At 42.2% G+C, this 26,071-nt stretch overlaps 3 protein-coding genes across 11 annotated transcripts in view; 2 read left to right on the forward strand and 1 right to left on the reverse strand.

Annotated features, from left to right (window-relative positions):
* LOC115580078 (nocturnin-like) overlaps positions 1-17,645 on the forward strand; it is a 17,727-nt gene extending 82 nt beyond the window's left edge. The window contains exons 1-7 of one of the 3 annotated variants that reach the window (XM_030413955.1): positions 1-70; positions 5,465-5,754; positions 6,829-6,954; positions 13,545-13,684; positions 13,780-13,939; positions 15,182-15,513; positions 15,598-16,648. The exon at positions 1-70 is cut by the window's left edge and continues 82 nt beyond it. In XM_030413955.1, coding sequence (XP_030269815.1) covers positions 13,553-13,684; positions 13,780-13,939; positions 15,182-15,513; positions 15,598-16,119 — 1,146 coding nt within the window. In that variant the 5' untranslated portion in view covers positions 1-70; positions 5,465-5,754; positions 6,829-6,954; positions 13,545-13,552 and the 3' untranslated portion in view covers positions 16,120-16,648. Of the gene's footprint in view, positions 71-5,464; positions 5,755-6,828; positions 6,955-9,983; positions 10,227-13,544; positions 13,685-13,779; positions 13,940-15,181; positions 15,514-15,597 lie in introns of those variants that run through there. The other 2 variants (XM_030413949.1, XM_030413943.1) reach the window with 2 other exon arrangements.
* On the forward strand, positions 389-2,877 carry ccdc175 (coiled-coil domain containing 175). Its single transcript, XM_030413867.1, has one exon. The coding sequence runs from the start codon at positions 508-510 to the stop codon at positions 2,722-2,724; it is 2,217 nt and encodes a 738-aa protein (XP_030269727.1). The 5' UTR covers positions 389-507; the 3' UTR covers positions 2,725-2,877.
* The window catches only part of LOC115580047 (ETS-related transcription factor Elf-2), a 19,936-nt gene continuing 11,339 nt past the window's right edge, over positions 17,475-26,071 (reverse strand). For 2 of the 7 annotated variants that reach the window (XM_030413882.1, XM_030413887.1), the window contains 7 exons: positions 22,737-22,850; positions 22,038-22,220; positions 21,559-21,645; positions 21,229-21,424; positions 20,729-21,124; positions 20,409-20,583; positions 17,475-19,634 (listed from right to left, as the gene is read on the reverse strand). In XM_030413882.1, the coding sequence (XP_030269742.1) occupies positions 19,056-19,634; positions 20,409-20,583; positions 20,729-21,124; positions 21,229-21,424; positions 21,559-21,645; positions 22,038-22,220; positions 22,737-22,850 (1,730 nt within the window). In that variant the 3' untranslated portion in view covers positions 17,475-19,055. Of the gene's footprint in view, positions 19,635-20,408; positions 20,584-20,728; positions 21,125-21,228; positions 21,425-21,558; positions 21,646-22,037; positions 22,221-22,736; positions 22,851-25,228; positions 25,383-26,071 lie in introns of those variants that run through there. The other 5 variants (XM_030413929.1, XM_030413920.1, XM_030413912.1 and 2 more) reach the window with 5 other exon arrangements.

The following is a 26,071-nucleotide window of genomic DNA, read 5'->3' on the forward strand; positions in this document are numbered from 1 at the left end:
TGTTTTCAGCCCATACACACATCTCGGGGAGCCCAGGCTCGACCCCAGTGTTTGCTCGGGTGTTTTTCAGGTAAGCACTAAAGCCGCTGTCGATTCATGAGTTTTTAAAATGTCTACTATTACGTTGTATTTTTCAGGACAGAAGTCGCCAGAGGCTCATGCGTCAAAAAACACATAATGTAACTTTGGTGCTTGAAACGCGAAGGTCTAACGGCTTGTCTGTGTATCGAAACCTAACTCTGGCTTCTATTCTTACGGTCAGTCACAACCTCAGTGTCAGCAATTGCTTAGTTTCACGTAGTAGCTTTAGCTTGTGTTAGCTTTAGCCAAAGCTAAAGCCATTTTGGTCTCGCTGGTTTGCCGTAGCAGAAAGCTGTCTCTTCGTGGTGGGGCACCTGTTGCCATGGCGACCCCACTCACAGGATGTCGAGGTTGGAAGCTAACTGAACTTTAGAAAGACAATAACAAACGGAAAACAAAAACACAAATACATTTTTAGAGATACAGATGACAAACATGGCTACTTGCCTTGTTCCCGACTTCCCTGCCGTCATGATTGCCCTCGAGCATTTAAAGGAACTGGACAAGCAGCTGAAAGAGGACGGGATACCATTCTCACCTGAGGCAAGCCTTCATCTCACAGAAATAACGTCTGCTATCACTCAACTGGAGGCGGACCGGCGTGCTGCTCATGAACATTTAGAGGTGGAGACCATAGAAAACAGCAAGCTAAGACATCAATCTAACATCATCAGGGAACGAATGAGCCAGGAGATCATGGCTGACGTAGCGGCAGCCCGGGCATCAAATGCTGAGGAGATAGAGCAGCTGCAGAAAGAGCTCCTCGCAGTTTCCCAGCTGCAGGAGTCCGTTGTAGAGAGGCAGGAAGCCGTCCTGAGCCAAAATGAAGCGCTGTACCCCGAGCGAGAGCAGGTGAAGGCTGAACACGACAAGGTTGTCGCCGCTCTGAATGATCAAATCAACTTGAAATATGGCTTGCAGTTGCACCTGGATCAGACTCAGGAGCAGGTGGAGCAGCTGAAGTCCTCCATTGCCGCGGTCGAACAGGACAAAATAACACTGCCGCAAAACATGGCACTGGAGCGAGAAGCATTCACTGCGAAACAAGACAACCAGTCCAGAGAGGTGGACCAGGTGGAGGGGAAAATTAAGCAGCAGAGGCAAGACATCAGGAGGAGCAGGAGAGAGTTGGACACGGTTGACAACAAGAAACGTGAAACCAGTGAGCATCTGGACGAGCTCACACTTCACGTGGCCAAGCTGGAGAGCGAGATACAGAGACTGACAGCATCTCTGTGCGAGTGCGAGAAACAGCTGGAGGGAGAGACCCAAAAACATCAGGATTTGAGGCGACAGAGACAAACTCTAAAGAAAGAGCTGTTTGAGTTGCGTGAAACCCTCGCCGTTGCCGTCCAGCATCTGAAAGAGCAAATTGCCACAGTGGAAGGTAAAATAGAAGAAAGTCAAGCGTCAAGATTGCTCTTTCAAGACTCCCTGGCTCATATCTTTGAGGTATTCAAGCACCAGTGCGATGAAGAGAATGAAGTGAAGGCGGAGTACCACGATGTCTCGCAGCAACTGGAGCAATCCAAGCTGCAGCTGGAGGAGCGCATTGCCTCCATAGTCAGACTCAGCAAGGAGACCAAAGACATGAACAAGCAGATCGCAGAACTCCTGGAAGCCACCACGATCAACACGCGCATGTTTGAGAGGAACCAGGAGGAGATGTACGGCGACGTGGACACAGAGAAGAAGAACGTCAGCCATTTTGAGGAGGAGAAGGGGCGGCTAACGAGGCTCTTGGAGAAGGCGAAGAGGAAGCAGGAGGAGCACGTGGCGAAAATGAACTCTGATATTGGCAGCACCAGGAGGAGATACCAGGAGCTTCGACAGGAGGAGGACTCCCTCCTGCAGCGGCAGCCCAAGAGCTCAGATGCCGGCTTGCTGATGAGATATGTGGCCGAGTGTGAGGTGGAGTACGGACGAGAGGAGACCAAACGCCATCAAGAAATAGAGCAGTGCGCTGCGGCGACTGAGAGCATTGTGAGGAGCAACGAGGAGAAGCAGAGGGAGGTGGAGGAGAAAGAGGAGATGCTGAAGGAGGTGGAAGCAACGTGGGACGCAGAGGTGTGCAGGCATCACAGACTGGAAATGCTGACACATGAGCTGATGAGACAGAGGAGCGATCTGGAGGTATCGATTCAGGAGCTGAAGGAGAAAACCAGCTCCCTGCTACAGCCCAAAGAGAATATGAAGACTGCGCTGGGGGAAATGCGAGGAATTCACATGGGCTTGCTCAAGAAACAGGCCTCAGAGCTGAGAGCTGTGGAGATAAGCACCTATAACAATAGCGTGAATCTGCAGGAGGTCAGCATGGAGAACAGCAGGCTACATCTCCATATCAGACAGATGACAGAGGATGTCAGCAGAGCGAGGGAGGACAAAGACCGATACTGGCAGGAGCTTCAGCAGTTCAGGCAGGACATATTGGCCTTGTTTGAGAGTCTGCAGGAAGCATGGAGAGAGGACGTGCTGCTAACTCAGGACTGTCAGAGCAGCGATGGGGCTCTGCTGGAGTCAATGAGCGCCATGACAAACTTTCTGAAGACCAGGAGAGAAGAGTTAGGGAATTTCAGCACACTCCTGCACCACCAAATGTTAGACTTCAGCAAACGACTGGGAGATAAAACAACTGTAGATTAGCAGAGTCGAGCCGACAAGTGTCTCTAATTCTGTCTTACTAAGAGTAAAATGTCTGCTGACCTGTAGTGTCTAATGCGTATTCAGTTAAACTGCATGCATGGAATACTCAGACTTGGTATTAATTGGTAATAAAAACTTTAAATGTCACAGCAACAAGATGGTGATATTTTTAATGTATTCCTAATGTATGCTCGTATATATAAAAAACATATTTAAGAGGACTCAGCACAAAGCATCCAATCTGGGTTATGTTAATACTTTTGATTTCTATTCATGTCAGCATAGTAGAGGTGGGCGATCTGACAAAGCTTAGATATTGTGTTATTTATTGTGTTGTTCTTTTTTGCCGTTATTTCCCAAACTTCACATAATCTCATTAAATAGCAAACTAGATGGCTTAATGATGAGACAAATTACTTGACATGGCTGTCCCCTGGGTGACGTATAGTAAAGAATGAAATGTGAGCCATAGCTAGTGGCATGGTGGATGAAAAGGAAAAAGACCCACCTTTAATACATTTTTGTTTAAATGCTGCAAATAGAAACATGTATTGGCTATTTTAAGTCTGACTAAAGTTTACACAGCAAATCAGAGATTTGTTTCCAAACTTTAGAGCGTTGATTGTGATTAAATAGCTTATGATATAATTTCTTGCTCGATTGTGCACCCTTACAACATAGTAATGATGAAGTATACAGTTTATAGATGCATAGTTTTAAAACACATCCAGGGTTTTCCCTGCCATTATACGGCTTAGGCGCGGCGCCCAAGCATTTGTGCCTCCCGCCTAAGCAGGGTTCTCCCCAGACGCCGCTATACCGCTAGGTGAGCGCCGTGACGGTGACGAGCGTCCGTCCGTCCGTCCCCCGGTTGACGGCTAGGAGCTCCGGGCTGACGGCGATGAGCGTCCGTCCGTCCTCCGTCTGACAAAGTTGATGACCGTCTGTCCGTGTCTCCCCCCGGCCCCGACTGACGTCGACGAGCGTCCGCGCGCCCGCCCCCCCCCCCCCCCCCCCCCAAACAGACGGTGCGCCGTTACACTAAAAATTTCTGGGGAGAACCTCATCTTTCGTATACAGAAGTATCAAAAGTTGTAACAGTTTGATTTCAGTTGTGCTTCATGTTTTACGACTTTATCATATCTTTTTCTTCCTCTCAGTAAGCCCTTTTCAAAGATGCAGACCATTTGACATTTCACTGTAGGAAAAAGCTTGTGTGTACAGAATACTATTAATGATGGCTGAATTTCATTTAGCTGCTTCAGTTTCAGGCTCCTGGTGTTGTGCACTGTCAGAGCAGCCACAACCTGCAAGTGCTGCTAACCCCTTTCAAAGTAAAATATCCCCAAAACATATGACAGATTTTTTTTTTTATTATTAAATATTATTTTAATTTAAACTTTATTTTACCAGGAATATTCTCGTTGACATTCACAATCTCTTTTACAAGGGAGTTCTGGCCGTATAGCAGTATAAGAGGTTTCACATAAAGGAACAAGCAACAACTCAAAACAAACATTTTCTGTATTTTTGAATTAACATGTTGGCTTCAGACAAGCATCTTCATGGTATTATCAGAAAAGAATTACATAAAAAAAAACAAGGGTTTGACTCAAAACAATCAGCAAATTACAAGTAGACATTGAACCAGTATTTTAAAGATATGATGGTTTTTTTGCCCCTTTAGGACATGTGCATAGTCCTTGATACTATTCTTTTTATAATCTTCTATACCTATCAAATAATTTAATGTGTCTCTATAAGTCAAACTAGGTTAAAGGTGTAAAAACTTGAAAAGCAGTTTTTCCAAAGACAGAGTGGACTAGAGAAATTAGTTAAAATACTGTAACAGGTCACAAATTCAGTACTTTTTTGCAGCTCCTGTATATTTCTTGTACACACAGTGTGAGTAGTGAGTAGCCTCTATTGAAATCATTATTTGAAGTATCAAAAGCTGTCTGACACAGAGCTGTAAGATGCACTTTGTTCTTCAATTTATGTTGTAATAACTATTTTCGGGAACTTCTGCACTTTACCAATCTGTTGTCAACTTGACCAGATAAACCCAGACTTTGCCACCCATCATTTTTGAGTCACTGTCAGCATCATCATGTACTGGAATAAGAAAACGAAATAAATGACATAAGTCTCTCCTCTAGACGTTCTCCTTTTGTTAAGGATCCACCACCAAGTCTGTAAATGTAATCACAAGGTTATAACCCCACCACTGTTGTAATTTTTGCTTCAAACTTTCCTTGGCTGCCATTGTGATGCTCAGTTATTCAAAGGAAACACAGACTGTTATTCGCTATTCGTTATTTCTTTTACGCTATTTGTTTACGTATTTACTTACCAACTTACTTGTTTGTTTGCTACTTCTTTCTATCGGAGAACTCACAGAAATTCGACAAATTTCCGTGAATTGTGCTGATCAGCTGTCACCCCCTGCTCTCTTCTTAAAATATATTTGTTTATGATAATGCTATGATTTTTTTTTGTGTAGGAAACCAAAATCAAATGATCTTTTCAAAGGAAGATGGAAAATTGGAAGTGAAAGCTGAAAAGAACAAATATAATTGGCAAGATTGAAGAAAATAAAAAGGATCAAAATATAGAGTCACTTTTTGTATCCTTCCCTGTAATAGTCACCAGGTTTTTTTTCTAGCAGCTACATTATTTTCAGCATGTAAATATAATGTAACCTGGAGAATAATGACAATCAACGTGTATGTCTTCTCAGACTTCCTGAATGAAGTTTGACGGTCGGTCCCTGTGCAGCTCCTACCAGCAGATGGCAGAAGGAACCGGGCTTCTCTCCACTGTGACCTTCCCCTGCAGCTAGAGGGTCGAGCAGCCACCCACTTCGCTCCGAACAAAAACACGCAGGCACATGCACGGAGAAGTACAATCCCTGTATCCGTGTCGATCGCTATTAGGACCTCATAAAGGCAGAGGGAGAAAGTTGTCAACGGGGCAGCAGCTGAACAAGTGGAGTTGAAGGGAAATCAGCAGTTCATTCCTGAAAAGAAGGTAGGTCATGAGAAAAACATGAAGTAAACTTTGCTCTGAGCTCCTTTGTGCAGTGTTATCCGACATCTAGAATCTGTGGCAGTATGGTGTAATCAGGCTTTACTATAAAAGAAAGTTCTTAAATTTCACTTCTACGCATTAGAGAACTTTATAGCACTTAGTTACTTAGTCACTTTTCTCAAATTCCCTTGACCTTTTCCTACTCAGACCTTCAAACTTTGCATTTAGTGGAGTACTAAATCCTATCTCCTATCCCGCAGAGAGCTCTGAAAGTGGTTGGGTACAGACAGTACTGATGGTACTGATATTTGCAAGCCAAAGGTGTGACTCCTGCATATTTGGGAGTCAGCAAAGTCATAAGAGACACTGGCATTCTTTGCTTGTGATACAGTTGAAAAGCTTGTAATATTAAAAAGCTTCAACGCTGATATTTGTGGTGACTGTAAATGGGGCAGTGGATATTAAAACATGTCACTTTGGTGGTGATATCTGATTCCCATCTTGTGTTTTGATTTTCAGCGTGTGCCAATGCTTTTGTTTACATCTGATTGGGTCAAGTCACAAGTCCACAATCCTGATATAAGATATTAAGTGTCCTTCCAATGTAAGAAGGACCTTGACATGTACTGAACATAATGTGATAAAGTTGTTAATCAGAGTGCTTGACGTTAAAGTATAAGTTCTAACTTTGAACTCGAGGGGTTCATGTTTCTGTTTGTTTCCAACTAAAGCAGGTTGCTACCATCTATGCCTATACAATGTGCATATGTCTCTTTTATGTTGTTTGTGTTAACCCAGCATTGACTGTCTAAAGGTCAGAGAGTAAAGAAGCAATTCAATACTACAAACTAGATAACATATACTGTATAAGGCAGAGTGTAAGGTCTGCAAGATACCACACACAGATACACACAGACACAGATACCCCCCTCAAGATGAAATGCAATAATATTCTTCATAAAATGTATCAAACAAGGACTGAAATATAAAATACAGTTTCGCTTTAGTAACTAAATCATTGAATGGACAGTCATTTAAAAAGTCAACATGTTTTGACCACTTGTTCTTTTTCAGGGCTCCAAACAACAAACAACATGAGGCCTCACCTGTATTGTAGCAACAGCCAATAGGAAGCTATCACATGACCCAGCATGATGAGTCAATGAAAGACCAAGAGAAGAGACGACATGACATAAAAGTGTACATGCGAGCAACATACAGAAAATAGACACCCATATACTCTATATGATTGGGTACAGACAGTACTGATGGTAATTTTGTTGTTGTTTTTTTATAATCTGAGTGACAAGGTGCACAGGGAGTCAGTCAGTTAAACAGATTTAGGGTCCTAATGCCATTTTGCATCCAAACAACACAATACAATAGGTGTATCTTTAGGCCCATGGCCCACCAGTAAGTTTTAGTTTTGGGCCGGCAAGGAAAAAAGTTTGGGTATAACTCTATATAACTGCATTACATAACATTAACAATACAACAAGATGCCAGAAGACAGTGTAACATGTTCGTAAACAGAAAGAACAAACAAAGTTAGACCTGTTAGATACAGTAGCACCAGAATTGAACGATCTGTCAATTGATTCAAACCATTTCTGTGAATTGTATCAGCTGCTGTGACAAAACACACGCCCATGTACACACACACACACACACACACACAAACCCAACCAACCCCACCCACATATTGTAATTTAATGAGGCAGCTGCCCTTCAATGTGGAAATGTCAATATGCCACTTAGGGATACAGTGACACAGTCTCTCACTCACACACTGACACGCACACACACACACACACACACACACACACACACACACAGACACACACACGCATACACACACACACACACACACAGACAAAAACACACACACGCATACACAGAACCTCACTCCCTCTCTTGCTCTTACCTCATGCACCCAATCACTTCAATCCAGTTAATAATTCTGCCTGGACGCACAAGAGGTTGTCTACAGGATATGAGTCACACCGCCCTCACAGCCACATACATCACGCTCATGCAGACGTACGTTATAAGTGAAGAAGCATTCCCCCTGTAGATTGTGGCTTTTGTGGAAGATGACTTCCTGTTCCCCTGCAGTTTAAAAAGCTGTAGAAATAATATTTTTTGGTAACACACTGGCACCCGCCGTGATGTGTCGTGACTTGTAGTACCAAATGTGTAGCGGATCTGCACAGACCGAGTCTTGCGTCTGCAGACGTGAGTCATTCCTCATAAGTCCGCTCACCTATGCGCTAACACTCTGACGCAAAAGCAACTCGGTGGAAAATGAAAACAGTGCTTCCTTGGCTCCATTCTGTTGGATTAAGGGATCCAGACAGAGAGGAGTGATATGTCTCCCTCTGAAACATCAGTTTTTCTGATCACAGAGAAACACTCAAGTGCAGGATTGTGTCTTCTTTATATTGGTAGAGGAATAGGTGGATGTTTTACAGAGGTTTCTGTGGAATGCTGATTTAAACTCAAACACCGTCTGCTGCCGGTTTCACTTACTGTCTCAACAGGCGTACGCACAAATGTCAGTTGCTGACGTGTCTGATCCCGTAGATGGTTACAAAACGGATCTTATTATTTGACAAAAAGGTCTGTTTTCCTAGGAACTGATTCTGTAAAGATGTGAGACACTCTGAATAACAACCTCAGCCTGTCTGCGGCAAAAATGAATCATTTACACACCACAACATGTGAATATAAGGCCCAGGTTTTAAAAATCCTGAATTCCCCTTTAAGTAAAATTTTGAGATACTATTTTCTGCTACCTTATTCTTCCACTACAGTACTTCTTGAAGGGCATATGTTGAACTTTTTAATTCAATGCATATATTTGATTATTTTAGTTACTAGTGACTTTGCAAACTGCTGCATCAGAGCCGGAGTGGCACATTTTTAAATTGATTAATTTCATCAGCAATCTGATTAAAGGTCATTGATTATGATAATCGGAAAAACTCTGAATGTCAGATCCAGTTATCAGTGAGTCTGTAAACCCACATTATTTACATACATGTACAGCTGATACATGTTTAATTTTCTTTTACTTGTATTTTTAATACCAAGTAACTACTGCCACTTACCTAAGCAACATTTTCCTCATCATGGGATCATTAAAGTCAATAGGATTTGTCAGTTGAGGTCTGAAATTGGGTGCTAATTCATCCAGATGTTGTGATATTATTATTATTGGATATTTTCCTCCTGGTGGCACAAGATGAAAGTCCAGACCAGACCAGAGTTGGTGCGATTCTACCTCCAGGGACAATCAGCGCCTTTAATAGAAATTGCAATCCATCTAATAGTTGTTAAGAGTTATATGTTATTTTATAATTAATAATTTTATAGACCTATTCAATATTTTACAAAAAAAGATTAAAAAAAAAGAAAAATATATATATTTGTGTTGCAAGAATGTATTTTCTTTAATCCCACAACCATCAACATAGATGCTGAGAACCCTTAGCAAGCTCTTTAACAACATTACTTCCATAGTACTTCATACTGAAGTTATTCCATCTGCATGAACAAATATGATTCCATCCCAAAAAGAAGACGCATTAACTACAGTTTGGAAAAGTACAGTATTCTACATGGGAAAATACAGAGACCAATGACAAATCATTTCTGACGTTCAGCTGTGATCAGAGTGACCTGGGTGCCATTTCAACACTGAGGAAGTTATTATTGCAATACATGCCACAACACACGCACGCAACCAGCCTATGTACATACAGTCATTGTTACTGCAGCATAGTTTATATCCGAAAGCGTTAACAAATTGCGAACCATTGAAATTTGCTTACTCTCTTTGCTGATCCTGACATTTTTTGTGTGTATTTGACAGCGTGACTTTTTTTTTTCTTTTGGTGTGGCGTGTGTTTGCATGTTTTTTCGAAATGTTCAGTTGAGGGTGTGACAATTCTCAGGTTAACTCGGTACAACCCATCTACCAATAACACAACTGTTTCACAGTCAGCCTGTGTGTGACTGTTTGGATTGCACAGTGTGTCTCTCTCTCTCTCTCTCTCTCTGTCTCTCTCTGTCTCTCTCTCTGTCTCTCTCTCTGTCTCTCTCTCTGTCTCTCTCTCTCTCTCTCTCTGTCTCTCTCTCTCTCTGTCTCTCTCTGTCTCTCTCTCTCTCTCTCTCCAGCATATGGCCTGATGACGTCCATACTTCCTAATCTCTCACTCTCTATCTCTCTCTCTCTCTCTCTCCACCTCCCTGAGGCTTTATATGAGCAGAGAGCAGGCAGCTTTTCACATTCACACAGAGACCAACACATCTGTCATCATCTCCTTTTGTACTTTCGACTTAGACAGGAAGCTTAAATCAGCTGAAAGTAACATACAGTACCCGTGACAGCAGTGTTAAAGGGAGGCGAAAAAGGACAATTTATTAAAGTGCACAGTGGACATAGCTGTGGACTCTGATGGAGACTTTGGGTAAGAGGCAACTGATCTCAGTTTTACTGTGAATGAGGCAACTTTTGGATGTATAGTATCTATTGTTATAACTGACAGGTGTCATTTTGAATCTACAAAGATGAGAGGTGGAAGGTGTTAGAGTGTCGGTGATGCTGAGGAACAGAAAGCACTGATTTGACCATAGGGAGTGTGGCTGGTGCTGGGATGTATGTGGATAAACACGGTCCCTCATATAAAAGAGTCTCTTTATGTTTATGTTCAGACCAGGGTTTGTTTCATATGTAGACAGGAGTGGTAGCTGGCTCTCTCGCTGAGGTCCCGTTCTCGCTCACTTAACACATAGAACCGGACATCAGTGGTCAAACCGTGTCAGGGCTCTCCTTTTATAGTCATATCAGTCTGGTTCAGAGGAGCCGAGGAGAAGTGGATCAGAATCTGCTTGACAGAGCACAGGTCAGTTTCAGAGCTGGTCATATTAACATGCACTCAGGTATTCAGATGTACAACAAGCGTACAATTACTGTGAAGTGTGCAATACTCTGTGAAAAAAAAAACCCTGCAAAAAAAGAAGGACTCTAGCTGGAATGCAATTGGTTAAAGTATGTTGTCTTTTTAAAACCACATTTTAACTAGATAACAAATATTTGGGTTCAGCGGTGTAAGTACATGTACTCAATTGAAGTACCTATGAGAAATTTTGAGGCACTAGTGCTGTACCAGAGTAATTCCAGTTTCTGCTACTTTATGCTTCCACTCTGCTACATTTTTGAAGGCAAATACTGTACTTTTTACTCCACTACATGTATTTGATGACTTAAGTTAGTAGTTACTTTGCAGATTGTTGCGTCAAAGCCAAAGTATCACATTTTTAAATTCATGTATTTTACCGACAGTCAGATTATAAAAGAAATCACTGATTCTGCTTATGAGAAAAATGTCAGATCTGAATCAACCAGGCAGGTAAACGGTCCACATACATGTAAACAGTGGTGGAAAGGGTACTGAAAATCTGTACTAACGTATGAATACAGTTACATCGCTGAAATATCACTCGACTACAAGGAAAACTACTGGTAGTAAAATAATACTTTATACACTACTAAGAGTATTTGTTACTTTGTAACTGTTGATGTTTAATGCATTATCAATATCCATGTTATTCAATCAAAGTGGGGTTTTTTTGTGTGTGTGTATGTCAGGGTTTTTATTGTCCTGTTATAATCAGACAGCCTTACTGGCTACAAACATGCAGTTGAACGGTTTCAGTAAAATTATACACTTGAAAAACTACTGATAAAAGTACAATACCACCAAAATGTCCTTAATGACAGTAATCTGATTACTCCGTTTCACCCCTGCATGTAATTGTTGAATGTGGAATGTACTTTTACTTACTTATTTCACTGAAGTACAATCTGTGTAGGCGACTTTCACTTTGATTGAATTATTATTTACACAGTTTCTTACTTTTGTATACTTTTTACCACCCTGTTTGGATTATATCTATGCTCTCTTTAAAACACTTTGTGTTTCAAAATGGCTCAATGTCTTTTGGCCTTTATATGGCTTTATTGATGGTACAGGCTCAAGATATGACAGGAAACAGGATGAGAGAGAGGGGGAGTGACATGCAGCAAACGACCCTGGGCCGGGACTCTAACCCGGGGTCACTGCAGCGAGGACAAAGCTGAGCTAAACAGCACCCCGGCTCAGTTACCTCTAGTATCTTTGCTTGTTGTCTACAACATTTGGACTTGAGAAGCCTGAGGCCTCAATTTGACCCACTTTGGTTTGACCTGTGTCAGTTAAAGTTCTCCTAAACAAACAGCCAGAACGTTAAATTTTCGTGGAAGCAAACTGCAGAGGAGCAGATTGTGCAAGCGTGTGTGTATGTGTGTGTGTGTGTGTGTGTGTGTGTGTGTCTACACATGTACACGTGACACTGCTCCATCATCAGCAGGATGTGACCTTAGCAAATTTGACCTACAGTTTTTAGAAATTGAAAGTTGCCAGACTGAGAGTTGATTCATGCAAAGTAGAGCGGCTGTGATGGAAAAACATTTGATTAACTACGGATCAAATGACCACGTTTAATGCGGAAGAGGTCGGTCATGGCGACAGACCCACAGAGGGTAACTGTCGGACTGCAGCTTCCTTCAGCTGCATGGCGACCCTTTAGCCTCTTTAGGCTCAGTGTTTTGGTTTCACAGCCTTTAACTTGAATGTTTTAGTTGAATCTTACAGCTGTCATTTCAGACACAGGTGGCTGCTGCTTTCAAAGAAAACAACCTAAAGCCCCACAGTTCACTTCCTGCCCAGCACCGAATGGCAAACAGACAAAGCCAGAAATTCGCTGTTGAGAATAGCAGAGACGTGTTTTTTGCTTGAATTTACAGTAATGAAGTAAATGTTAATACAGTGTAATGGCTATAGCATAATTACACCACCTACATTCAGATTGGTTTCCTGTACAGCTCACTTTCACTCCTCAATTACGTCTGCCTCTGACAGTCCCCAGTAAAATGAAGACTGGCAGCCTGGCTGTATTTCTAGCTGATGTTATGTCTCTATTATAAACTAAATAAATAGATCAACTTGTGTTTTGTCCTTTGTTGTTGGTAGTTTATGCACAAACAGTTTTTTTAAAGACCCAGTCAGTACCTCAGGATCAGATGAAGACCAGAAATAGAGCTAAAAGAAGAGTGAATACTAGACTTGGTTTAACTAGGTCAACAGAAACACAGTTCTAAATAATGCTAACGTTGCTCCATGTCTCCTAGTGTGTGCTGACACATGTCGACACGCAAATGTTTAAACACATCAACCCAGGCAAAGTTCATAAGATTCGTGTCAGTGTTCTGTTTTGCACTGTCCAAAAAAGATGCCGCGCATCAAAGATGACTAGACAGTGTGATGTGGTCAACTCATTTCTTCAATCTATTAATATTCAGTGTCAGTCTGTGACAGTCACTGGAAAACATCAGTGTTATTTTTAGGTTGCATTAATGATTCAGATCACATGTGAGTGGTCAGGGGAAACAAGGGCGAACTGTACAGTGACACTGTGACGTGAAACAAAAACACATTCGTCATCGTCTGAATTTAAAAAGCAGATATTTCTGTCACTGGTAGGCTGCTGCAGAGGATTGTGCAGCTGAGACAGTGGAGCCGGGGAGTGGTGGCCACTCCCTCCTCTCTTAATCTGAGCTCAAGGTCGACAATCACAGTGGATAGATGATCATCTGTGAAATGGCACCACCTGCTTGCTGCTCTTAAGTTATATACATAAACAATATTTTGTTTTTTCTTCCATCTCCGTCGTTTTCTTATAAACAGTGTGTCCAATGGGTGGAGGTGCCACCAGGCTGTACAGCGCCCTGACTCAGACCCTCAGCAGCTCTCCCCTCCCCCTCCCTCCATCCCATCTGGACCCCCTCCCTCCTGCCGACATAAACCTGGATCCAGCTTTCTGTCAGGTGACTCCATCTCTTCTGCTCACAGTACGGGAAATGTGTATAGTAATCTGACTCCTGCGGTGAATAGATGCTTAGTGTCATGTCTTGTCTTGCAGGGGCAGAGGGTGTCCGATCCAGTGGAGCTGCTTCGACAGTGCGAGGAGGCCCTCAGAGACAGACCGCCTCGCTTCCACAGGAAGTTCACTCACGTCAGTGATGGAAGCAGCGCCCCCAGCAGCACCATCAGGGTGATGCAGTGGAACATATTGGCACAAGGTAGACTGCGTTAAGTCCTACAAGGGTCTAAAATTATATCACACAAGATTATGGGCTCCAATATAAAGTTTAAGTTAAAAAACAATTTTATAATAAAAGATGATTTTGGATGTGTCTGATGCAGTGAGATGGTGAAACAAGTGGCTTTCAAGTTGTGTACTAATCCTTTCCATGGTAAAGTTGTATATATCAGGTCTCATTTACTTCCATACATTTTGTTAAAATGGCACTCACCAGTGTTTTTATATTAATCAGATCAAAAGCATTTTAGCCTCTTTCAGCTTATTGTTTTGGTTTTATGTCCTGCAACTTTTCTCTTTTGATTCACTTTGCTTGTCTTATTAACCCACTTCCAATTAGCAGGCAGTTTATTTCATGAAAAATCTCCACTGTTCACTACTTGCTGAGAACCAGCTAGCAGACACAGTTAGCAATTAGCTATGCTATCTTAAATAGACTGACTAGTAAATCGCAGGCTACAAACCTAAAACACTCCAAATGAATGCCAATGTTGATTTGTGTCTTCTAGATGTTTAAATAAGCAACTGTTTGCTAACGTGTTAACCATATCGACAGTCAAAGTGGCTAGTAAGCTCCATTTATACTGCTTCAGAAAAAAGTTTTAACACATTTATTAACAGATAATAGCCAGTCAACAACAGGAAGTTAAATGTTGCACTTTGCTGGGAAACCATCCCTGTAAAATAAATCACTTAACACACTAACTGTGCTAATGGTGCAATATGTAAGAATTGGCCACATGTTGAATTCATAATCAGAATAAATGGGGAGCAGTATATCATCACAGAAACCTCAGACTGCTATCAACTGTAGTGGCCATTAGCAAGTTAGCTCAGTTAGCAGTGCAGCTAGCAGTCCAGACTGGCTGCCTGAAGCGTTGGGAAAGTGCCGTTTACACTGCAGCACAAGAGTTTTGGACTGGGATGGGGCTAGCTGGTTAGCATGCTAAATGGGCTTCGACACACAATGCATAGAAGTCATCCCTTCAGTTGTTGAACTCTAATTCTTACATATTGCACTTTTGTGATGTAAAAAAATGTCATAATGTAATAAAATGATGTGAAATGTAAACTACAGTTAATAACTATAAGCGTAACCTTTTGCATGAACATTTACAAGAAGATATCCTGACTGAATATTTGCATTACCATGATCTATGAAATGTTTAAATACTGTTTATCTATACTGAAGTCAGATCTCTCTCTGTCTCCTGTCCTTTAGCTCTGGGCGAGGGACTCGACAGTTTTGTCCGGTGTCCCCTGGAGGCCCTCAGCTGGTCCCACAGAAAGTACCTCATCTTAGAAGAGATCCTCACCTACCGACCTCATATCCTGTGTTTGCAGGAAGTTGACCACTACTATGACACCCTCCAGCCAGTCCTGGCAGGTCTTGGTTACAGCGGCAACTTTTGCCCTAAACCATGGTCGCCGTGCCTGGATGTCGAGGGCAACAACGGCCCCGACGGCTGCGCACTGTTCTTCGATCAGTCACGATTTGAGTTCCTGGATAGCATGAACTTACGGCTCTCTGCCATGAGGATACCAACCAATCAGGTGGGTAGAATATGTTTAAAGCCACACTTAAAGATATATAAACCTACTTCTTAGTATCTCTAACATGCTTCTCTCTTGCCACAGGTTGCTGTGGTGACGATGCTACGTTGTCGCAGCACAGGTAGATGCTTTTGCATTGCAGTGACTCACCTGAAGGCTCGTTCTGGCTGGGAGTGGCTCCGCAGTGCTCAGGGCTCCGACCTTCTCCGACACCTGCAGAATCTGGTCCAGAGACAAGCCGGCAGCCAGACAGGTGCCCCCACCTCTGACATTCCTCTGGTCATATGTGGAGATTTCAACGCAGTCCCCTCTGAGGAGGTGTACCGACGTTTCACAGCGTCGCCTCTTGGTTTGGACTCGGCCTATAAGAAACTCAGCCAGGACGGTTTGACCGAGCCAGAATACACAACGTGGAAGATTCGACCCACTGGGGAATGCTGCACCACTCTGGACTACATCTGGTACACTCAGGACTCACTGAGAGTGGACGCAGTTCTGGACATGCCCACTGAGGAGCAGATTGGGCCAGACAGGCTTCCATCCTTCAGCTATCCATCTGACCACCTTTCTCTGGTTTGTGACTTCAACTTTAAGGAGAAAGAGTGAGAAGGACGTGATGGACGAGGACACAGGAAGAGACCCTGCTGTGAGGAGACAGTCGAGACTGGCTCCTGATCGACTTCTCTCAACAAGATGGCGTGCCGAGGAGACGCCACATCTGAGTGAAAGGAGATGATGAAGATAGGACGCTGAACACCCAGATTTCACACTGCCAATGACTTAGAGTGACTGAGAATGAAGTGATTTTGCTGTACGTTTGAGTTTTAATATTTGATGATAGTTGCAGTTAAGTATTTACATTTACTCCCCCTGGTGAGGCTCTCTGTGGTTACCCTCGTGGTTTTGGAATTAAAGGAACGGTTCACCTAAACTTATCAATTTATAAAGTAGTATCAATGCAGGTTGTTGTGCTTTTACTCGTCTCGCGACTGCATCCACCCCAATCTAGGGGAGTTCAGAGCCATTTTGTTGGGGGTGCTCACAGTATTGAAGAATTACATCTAAAAAAACTGTACTGCAGTGTGTCAATAAAGACACATTGTTCTGGTTACTGGAAGAAATGGTTCCTACAAAACTGCTGACAAAATGGTCTGTGCTTTATCCAGATTAGCAGAGGCATTGTTCCTGTAATGACACCTGCTGTTGAACTTTCCAAATTCTATGAGCAACACAAAGTAAATTCCATTCACTTGCATTTCACCGTGGTGGAGGTAGATATCGATCAAGCTGGGCAAATAAAACTAGACCTCCAAGTCTGTCTACATACCAGGAAATATATTTTGGGTTAACTGGCCCTTTTAAAGGTCAGCGAGTTCACTTGTTCTGGATACACACCAACAGATTAACATCTGCCGGTCTCTGATGGATGACTATCAAACTGATGACTCAAATATCTGTTGCAGTGCTTAATGTAATCCACTGCTGTCTGAACATCAGCATCAGTGGTACCATAATCCGCTGGCATGACCGACATACAGCCACAGCTGAGGTGTGCAATATTTTGTTGTCAGTGTTGCTGATTATTAACTGTAAGGTTCTCATGGGAACATTGAACTGCACATACTTTACCAACAGATGGTAATTTTTAAATGTCCAACAAACTAGATCGTCGAAGACTACTTTTGTAAACACTGTCACGTGCAAGACAACATGACGAATTTCAGCTAAAGCATGACCAAATATCACAGATTTATTTTGTGTCTATCTGATCAATATAATGTGCAGAGTAACCACAGAAAAACGGTCTGTACTCAAAGTGCTTCCATTCGACTAGAAGAATAAATGTCCTCGCTGCATAAAAACGTGTCATCTGCCAATCAGATTGGTTTTGTGAGTAACTTCAAAGCTTCAATGTAAAATAAAAAAAATAATAATAATATGAAGAGAATGACAACCGTCAGTCAGGTTTCAAATGTCTTTTTATATTTCAGTAAAATCTAATACACTTTGAAACAAGAGTACAGCAAAATAGAATATACTTCAAATGTTGAATATACAAACAGTTCAGTCTGAACACAAACGCCTTTCTCTCCATCTTTCCTCCTCTTGGATAAAAAAAAAAAAAAAAAAAAGTAATAGTGAAGTACAGGGGCGGGGCCAAAACAGCAGGATAGAAAATAAGAATTCTGCTGGCAATGTGACTTTGTTTTAAGCCAGAAGTAAAGTGACCTGGGATCCACAGTGGTTTTGAGATTTCTTGCATAAACTTGTGATTTTCGATGCCTCTCTTTGAAGTAACTGCTTGGTTTTATTCTTGATTTCTGACTTTACGTACATTTTTTTTTTCTATTTGGATTCTTTTTTCGAGACATGGCACAGCTAAGACCTCAGGCATCAGCTCAGTCACATTTACATGCAGCCAGACTGAAGCGTTGTCAAATGAGCAAACATTTCTCAGAAAATAAAATAATTGAGTCATATTTAGAGGAATCAAGACCTTTCGTCAAACGTGTCTGAAATTCAAGCCTAGAAATGTTCCCAAATGCTGGAGGACACACTGCAAGCAACCTGACCTCTGATCTACACCGTGTTACTGTTTCTTCTTTGAGATTCAATCTAAGTAAGTGTTTAACAGCCCGATAGAGACAGAGGAACTAATAATAATAATACAAATATTAGTTCCCCTAGTTTCAGTAATACTGTGCTTGGTACAAGGTATCAAAACACACACAAAAAAAATGTTCAGCCTACTGTTCAGACAATACATGAAAAAGAAAGTCAAAATTAAAATCTAAGGCTGTTCTGTTAACTTTAGCTCTGTAAACTGTAGAGTAGATAATATATATATACTGTATATATGTACACACTTGACCATTTTCCGTCTGATATCATTCCTTGTTAGAGCTTCTCGCAGCTCCACTTTCTCTTTCCCTCACTCCCTCTTTTACGACTCACGTAGCACCACCCACACTTGATCTGCACAGTGATATAAGTAAAAAATAAAAATAAAAAAAAAGGGTTGCTGGTTTTAGCATCTTGAGGCAAAATTATAAACAAATGGTCTCTACAAAAGCTTCATTACACCCCCCACTGTGTCTATTTTTTATTACATAGTTCACATTTTGGTTAGTCTTAATTATTTGCCTCATTTTGTAGTGTTTCAGGTTTTTTTTTTTGTACTTTCAAGGTTCTTTCCCTTATTCAAATTTTGAGACACTGACAGCTGTCCTTTAAGAAGGCAAAAATTGTAGTGATCAGGGTTGGTCCCTTTACCCTTCCCAACAAGTTCCTTTAAAGTCTGTCGATTCCTTTGTTGCAGAATACAGTTTGAAGCTGTGAAAGGTTTCGTTGTGACCGGTTTAGTTCAGTGAAGTTCTTGGCAGCAATGGGGAAAATGTGAGGACAGGTTCAGGACTAAAAACAGGCCTTCGGGAGTCTTTTAAGTCTCACAGACTGTTGCTGGTTATTACAAGAGTAAAAATGACGCTGCACATGTACAAACTAATCCTCTCTGGATGAGATGGAAAAGATATTGGTGGATTTCAACACTCAGGCTCTTCCGACTTCATCGTCACGTCAGGCGTTTCTAGTTTGATTACCACTTCAGTGTCCATGGCCTCTGATTGGACATTCTGCTGGACTGTCACCGGCACCTGCACAGCTTGGACCTGGACTCCTGCAGCCTTCAGCTTCTCTAGTGCCCCGACCGCTGGTGCTCCTATGACCAGCTCAGAACCGTTAATGACGCCGCTTATGAGCCGAGGCTGTGCCGTCAACGTCTGATTGGCTGCTGATACGGTTACAACCCCCGCCCCACTGCCCGGCTGTGACACCACAAGAGTCTGTTGTTGTGCCTGCGTTGGTACGGTGAGTCTCATCACTTGCGTTCCCGGAGCGACGTTGACGGGTGCCAGGGCCCGGACCGTCAGGGGGCTCCCGAGGAGGCTGATGCCCGTTGGTGAGGCCCCGACACCGGACTTGTTTGTGCCCGTGGAGGTCTGGAGCTGACACTGAGCTAACTGGTGGGCTGGGATTGTGATGATCTTAGCCAGCTGGACAGTGATCTTGTCCCCGTTCTCTGCGGTGGCTGGGACCATGGTGGGGATGGTCTGGATCACAACCTGTCCAAAGAAAACCACACGTACATTAACATGTAAATAACTTGTATAGTGGGGTTCATTTCAAAGATTACTTTTCAGACCATTTTAATACCACATAGAGTGCAATTAAATGCCTCTTACACGATCATGCCTCCATAAGTATAAGTGAGTATATAATGGAAAATCAAAAGGACAATGTGGCCCAAATCATTTTTCATTTTTACAAATTTTTTTAATATTAACTAGCAGTACAACAATAAAATATAGTACTGTAATCAATTAAATTAATGCAACATGGACCTGATAATATAAAATTATTCATACAGAATTTAACAGGGTGGCTGTGGGTCCTTATAAAAGGTCTAAATTTAAATGTCTTAAATTCAGATTTGATGGCTCTTATATTTTTTTTGGGTCACATTTCCTAAAAAATGTCTTCAGTCTAATAGACTGAAGAAGAAGAATGTTTTCACATATGCATCATGTTTTCGGAGAGGATTGGGGCAGAATACAGCTCAAACTATAGATAGCTGACCAGCCTACTAGCAAGGATGTTACCACAGGTGTTGAGAATCCACAGCCTACAACGCAATCATCCGACTGCTGAAGAGCTTTTGGTGCTACGCCAACACTCAGAGCTGAGGGGATTTGGGTGCTGATAATTGAAAGTCTGCAGTTTGTGTTGAGTGTTCAGCCTGAGCCGGACAATAAAGTTACATTATGGACCATGGTGCAGATACTCTGCTATAATATGCATATATGATCATCAAAGAATGATATTGCAAGTGTACACACCTTCTGTTGTGAGTTGGTGTTCCCAGCACCACCAATAGCCGAAGTGTTGGTGAGGAGGGTGGTGTGGCCGCCTGCCCCTGTCGTTCCTGCCTGCTGCTGCACAGCAACGGTGGAAATCTTCTGACCCAGCGATGTTGTCATGACCACAGGCACCTGCATAGCCACCCGCACCGTCCTATAGATGAAAAGCAAGAAAGTAAGAGTGTCAAAAGTCAACACTTACTGTTCTGGAAAGACGCCAACATTTGCATCAGCCCTCTTGCTCAGGAGGACCCTTGCATGTCAATCAGAAGATCCTCGTCTCTCTGCAGGAGTCTCACCTTGGCCCACTGGCGTTAGAGATGATAGCCGCGTGAGACTGCTGGGCCTGACTCCCATCTGATGCTGCTGAAACTGCCACTATCCTCGATATCCCTGCCACGCCTCCTGCCAATGTCTTGTTGCCTGTGGGAACAGGAGCGTGGACCACGTTTGCCCTGTTACCCCGCAGGATGTTGGGCTTCTTGGAAGATGACAGATCGCTCGCCTGCAGCAGCACATCTGGCGAGGGCAGCACGCGCTCATAGGATGAGGTCTCTGAGCCAATCAGATCATCAGGGGAGGGCATGTCAGCCTTGTCATCGTCGATAATGACTATGTTTTTGGGCATCTCTTTGAACTGGTAAACTAGGCGTTGGCCCTCTACCTTGGCGAGGATCCCCCGCTGGTAGTAATATCTGTGGGTAAAGGAAGAGCAAGAGTTTTGGTGAGGCTGACCAAAAACACAAGTATGAAAGACATTCTCCTCACACAGATACATTAATCCACACACACCCCTCACCTGAGTGCCCGTCCCATGGTCTCATAGTTCATGTCAGGCTTGTTCTTGTGTTTGCCCCACAGTTTGGACACAGCCTTTGAGTCGACCAGTTTGAAGATGCCCTTCTCTCTCTGGGTCCACTTGATGTATCTAGGACAGGTGTTCTTGTCCTGGAGGAGGTCCAACAAGAACTCCCACAGGTAGGTTGTGCTCCCTGCTGGAAATGGAGTCAAGTTAATGCGTTGCTCAATTGTAAAACATCTCTATTTGTGCTAAAACATTCAAAGTGGCGACAAATCTATGCATACGTCTATGTTTATCATAGCCGTTAACATTACTACTGTCAGGTACCTTTCCCCTCTCTTGGTTTCTTCTTGATGCCGAGGTCTGGTGAGCCGTTGGAAATGGATGACGGATGCGTCTTTGGCTTCCGTCCTGCTGTAAAAAGAAAAATTCAGATCACTAACTTGTGAGGTTGAAGTTAGACCCAACAGTACGATTCTACCACTAGATGGTGCTCTTGAATAAACACAACAACTATAATTTGAGGTTTTGGTTTGTGGCATGGCTTATGAGGTAAGTTTAATCACAGAGCTGCCAGATGTTTTCCATTTAAATTTTTGTCTAAAAACACTCAAAACATAGTTTTGCTCAACTTTTTTAGACGTTTAAATGTCCCATACTCCACAACCCAGTGCTGATAGTGGGTCAACAACTTTATGAAATAAAGTTTCAACATTTCTAGATGCTTTTCCACAGCATTGGGCTACTAGGGGTTCACTTTCCTTCTATTTTATTGATGACAAACAAAACAAGCCTTTTCTGCCTACCTCTCCTCTTCCTGACAGGCTCGTGGCCGGGTTCTGGTTCCTCAAGCAGGGTGCCAATCTCCTCATCTTCCTCCTCACAACACTCTTCTGTTGATATCTCCACCTCTGTTTCTGTGATCATGTCAGGACGCATGGCAGCGTGAAGGAAGTCTGGTGTCGCTACGCAGGGTGGGACAAAAGCTTCTGGAGGGAGGAATTAAGAAGAGCTAGAATTATACTTTAAAGTAGCGTTATGAGGTTTAAATAACAGTTGAGTCATTTCATATTTACACTTTCACAGTGCTTGAGGATTTAAACCCGTTGTGAGAACTTTTAAAATGTTTATTTTCATAATTTTGGTCCTTAACGCCAGGTTTACACCAACAGTAAAAATACTTTTGATTAACAAATTCTTGTTGGATTACTACGAGAGGTGAAGAAAGCAGAGTCATACAATTCTAGATTTTTCTCTAAACTGCCTAAAAATGAAATTTAGCAGCTTAAGACATATTTAAGCTCTAAAGAATTACTTTCTGCATGTTCAAACCACAGCTAATTTCAGAGAGCAGTGGGAATCTCACTGACCAACAATACTCCACCATACAAATGAATACAATTTTATTGCATTAAAAGACACGTTAAAAATATCACTTTCAAGTTGAACCATTTCTATGCTGTGTTGACGCCTTTGTTTTTTGCGTGTCATTTCTCCAGTGTTACCTGGGCTGCGGTCTTCTCTGAGGCTGGATGGTGAATCCATGCGTAGCAGAGCCTCTGCAGCCTCAAAGGTCTTGTCAGAGCAGTGGATGCTGGTGCCATGGACAGATGCCTCCACTGAAACACACACACACGCAGAATCATTTTAAAAAAGTTAAGAAAAAAAACAGCTGGTTGAGCCCAGTGGAGCCTGTGTTTCCTAAATATACGAGTTTGACCATATTAATCCCCACAGGGAAAACTGCTGTCTTTTGTTTTCTTACCTAAGCCAAGCTGCCACAATTTCTATGCTTTACTTCACTGGCTTCATAATTTCCCAAACAATATATAATTAAAATGCCACAACCAACTGTTTTGTCGCTTACAACAAATTACATACAAAACACTATATGGCGCCCCCTAGTGAAGGAACATTTATTTTAGAAAACTGATTTGAAAATCTTAATAGACAGCACAACCAAACTGATCCAGGTATGAGTAAAGTAGTTTCTTTACTGTACAAAAAGTTTTCATCATCTGCCTCTTTGTAATACTTAAACTAGATATCCTGGGTCCACAATACACCATTGACTTTTGTGTTTAGATGTAAAACACCAAGAATGTTTCTATTGTACTGAGGAGTGACAACTAACTAGGGCTTCTAACCTTTTTACTAATCCTATAGCTCTCCTCCCTTCCAATAGAAGTGTGAATATGGCAATACATGGCAGATAAAGGCGCAGTGCTGTTTAAATTTAAAAAAATGTGATTCTGCCTGTTGTGAAGGAAATGTTACGTGGCCTCATCTAGAGCCCTGAGAAGGAACCCAGGTCACCTGCTGTTGGTGTCAGTCAATGGTGGGAAACACGAGATGCCATCACACCCTGCTCTGTCCATGTTTGGCTATCTCACTGAGGCAACAGGCACCGCATAGGGGAGTGAAATGGGCTATCTTTAGATTGTCTGCTCATTCAGTCCCCCTAATAAACAAACAGGACATGCTGGGAGCCCTCACAGCAGAGACCCTATAGCCTACACCGCTGCCCTTGTAATGAGACCGCCAAAAGGCGTAAAGTCAGAAAACTGCAGTTTGGCTTGACCGACATAACCACATATAGACACTTTGGCCATTTGTAGTCTGTGCAGAATACTAGGAATTTTTTTTTTTTATACTTACTTATTAAGTAATAGGAAATTACAAACAGTGACATTTTTCCACGAATCATGTTTTACGTGGGTGACATATAATTAGAGTATTACAAAATTTCAGATGTGAGCAAAATGCCTGTTATGTACAAACTAACGGCGCCAAGAGTAGCAGCGAGTCCGACAAAAAGTAGTGCTGCCCCTGATAACTTCCGTGTTTACAGTCCTCATCCTTTCCCTCCAGTTCTCTTCGAAGAAGCCCACAAATCCTCTTGTCACTCAACACCCGCCTCGCCTCCTATTGGCTCATTCTTCGATTACTAACCCGCCTCCGATGAAACCTCATTGGACGTCTACTGACGCTGTGAAACAGCGCGCATGCTATTGGACTAACGAGGGAGTCGATCAACAACAGACCCCGCCCTCTTACATACACAATGCTTCCGCCATCGATGTGGGACAAAAATACTTTCAAAATTGCGATTAAACGTAAATTGGGACGGAGTTATGTTTTCAAAACTCCTCGTTCATTAACAGACACCGTTAACAAGCAAGTGAAATCATACAAATTGTGTATTTACAGGCCAGTGTGGTCGAAGGCTGAAGCCGCACTTGAAACAACTACAGGGCAGAAAGCGAGTGAACCAGGCCATCCCACGCTTCAATCCGAGGCTGCACAACACGATAACGGAAACCATGAAACACAAATACGAAAATCTCTGACACTGGAAATGTGTAAAATGTGATCACCACACCTAAATGTAACAAAAATACAAGAATACGGCGGTTAATTTTCTGGTTTAATGGGCTGTTACGTATGGGCACAGTGTGAAGACTGTTACTGAATATTCTTCCTACAAACAAAATAAACTGAAGCCAGTCGGGATCAAATACTACGACATCCATAATTCATAACAATAACATAGGTGATATCTGTTAGTATGTACCGGATTTATGCTAGTAAAAATAAACCCACATGTCCTTCCGACTCAGACAGCGTGGCAAAGACGTAGGAAAGACAACATCTTTACACTTCCTGGTTGTGCAGAGCCGATCTGCAAACCGTTATTCTCAATCACACTGCGGTGAGAAAAATCTGCTCCAACATGCAAAACACACCTCGTGCAGACAACCATCTATTTGTGCAAACAGCAAAGCCCCGCGAAAGTTTTTCACCTCTTAAACCGGGTTTGATAAACCTTGTAGCAACGCCATGCAGGTTGCTACCAAGGTGATCACTTCCTGATTGCCCTCCATTACTTCACTACACTACTCAGCGGACTGAGGCGCAGCGGTCGAGATTAAAAACACAACCCCTGTGTTAGAATCAGCGCCCGGGTCGAAGTTACAAGTACACAGAGATACATTACCGGCTCTGATGAGTAAATCGAGCTGGTTTGCGTGCCCCTCATGCTGTGAAGTCGCCATGTTTTCCCCTTGCTGCAGATTCACATTGACTTCTCACTGAATTGTATAGGAAGCTACTAGCTCATATCACTCCGCCACTAAAGGGAGATCTCCTCAAATTCAACCAGACGCATTACGGCGGCAGAAAAGTATCCGTCCGCCGCCGACACAGGAAATCCTTCGTTCGCCCTCCCTCCATTGCGTAGTGACTACGTCAAATAAAGCTGTACTGTGATAACAGCTTTTACAATTAACTCACTGGACAAGAATCGAATTATCTCATAACACATTTGCAAGTAAGTTTATCTAGCCCACTTAAGTTCAAAACAACGAACAACCCTTGTTTTGTAAAGACTGACTTTTGCTGCTCTGTTTAAACTATGGATTAGAATGACCATACATAATACATACATACAGTGCTTCACAGCATTCATTATCTACTTTTAACTGGTTTAACTGGGAGTTAAGTACAAGACAAATGCATTCCAACAGTGTAATATATATATATATATATATATATATATATATATATATATATATATATATATATATATATATATATATATATATAGTATACAAGTCATTATCAATTAAATATTTTAAATAGCTTCTTTGGTAATAGTTGCAATTGGGGGATATACTGTGAATTGTCCAAGGTAAAGTATACATTATTTAAGTTTAAATATCAGTCAAAAGAAATTAATTAACTACTGAAGTGCAAATAACTGTTAAAAATGTAGTAAATAATAATAAAGTGTTCCTTAAGTTTGCTAGAACTTTCTCTTCTCTTTTGGTTGATTGTTACC

The sequence above is a fragment of the Sparus aurata genome, chromosome 1, assembly GCF_900880675.1.
Source record: "Sparus aurata chromosome 1, fSpaAur1.1, whole genome shotgun sequence".
NCBI classification, from domain to species: domain Eukaryota; kingdom Metazoa; phylum Chordata; class Actinopteri; order Spariformes; family Sparidae; genus Sparus; species Sparus aurata.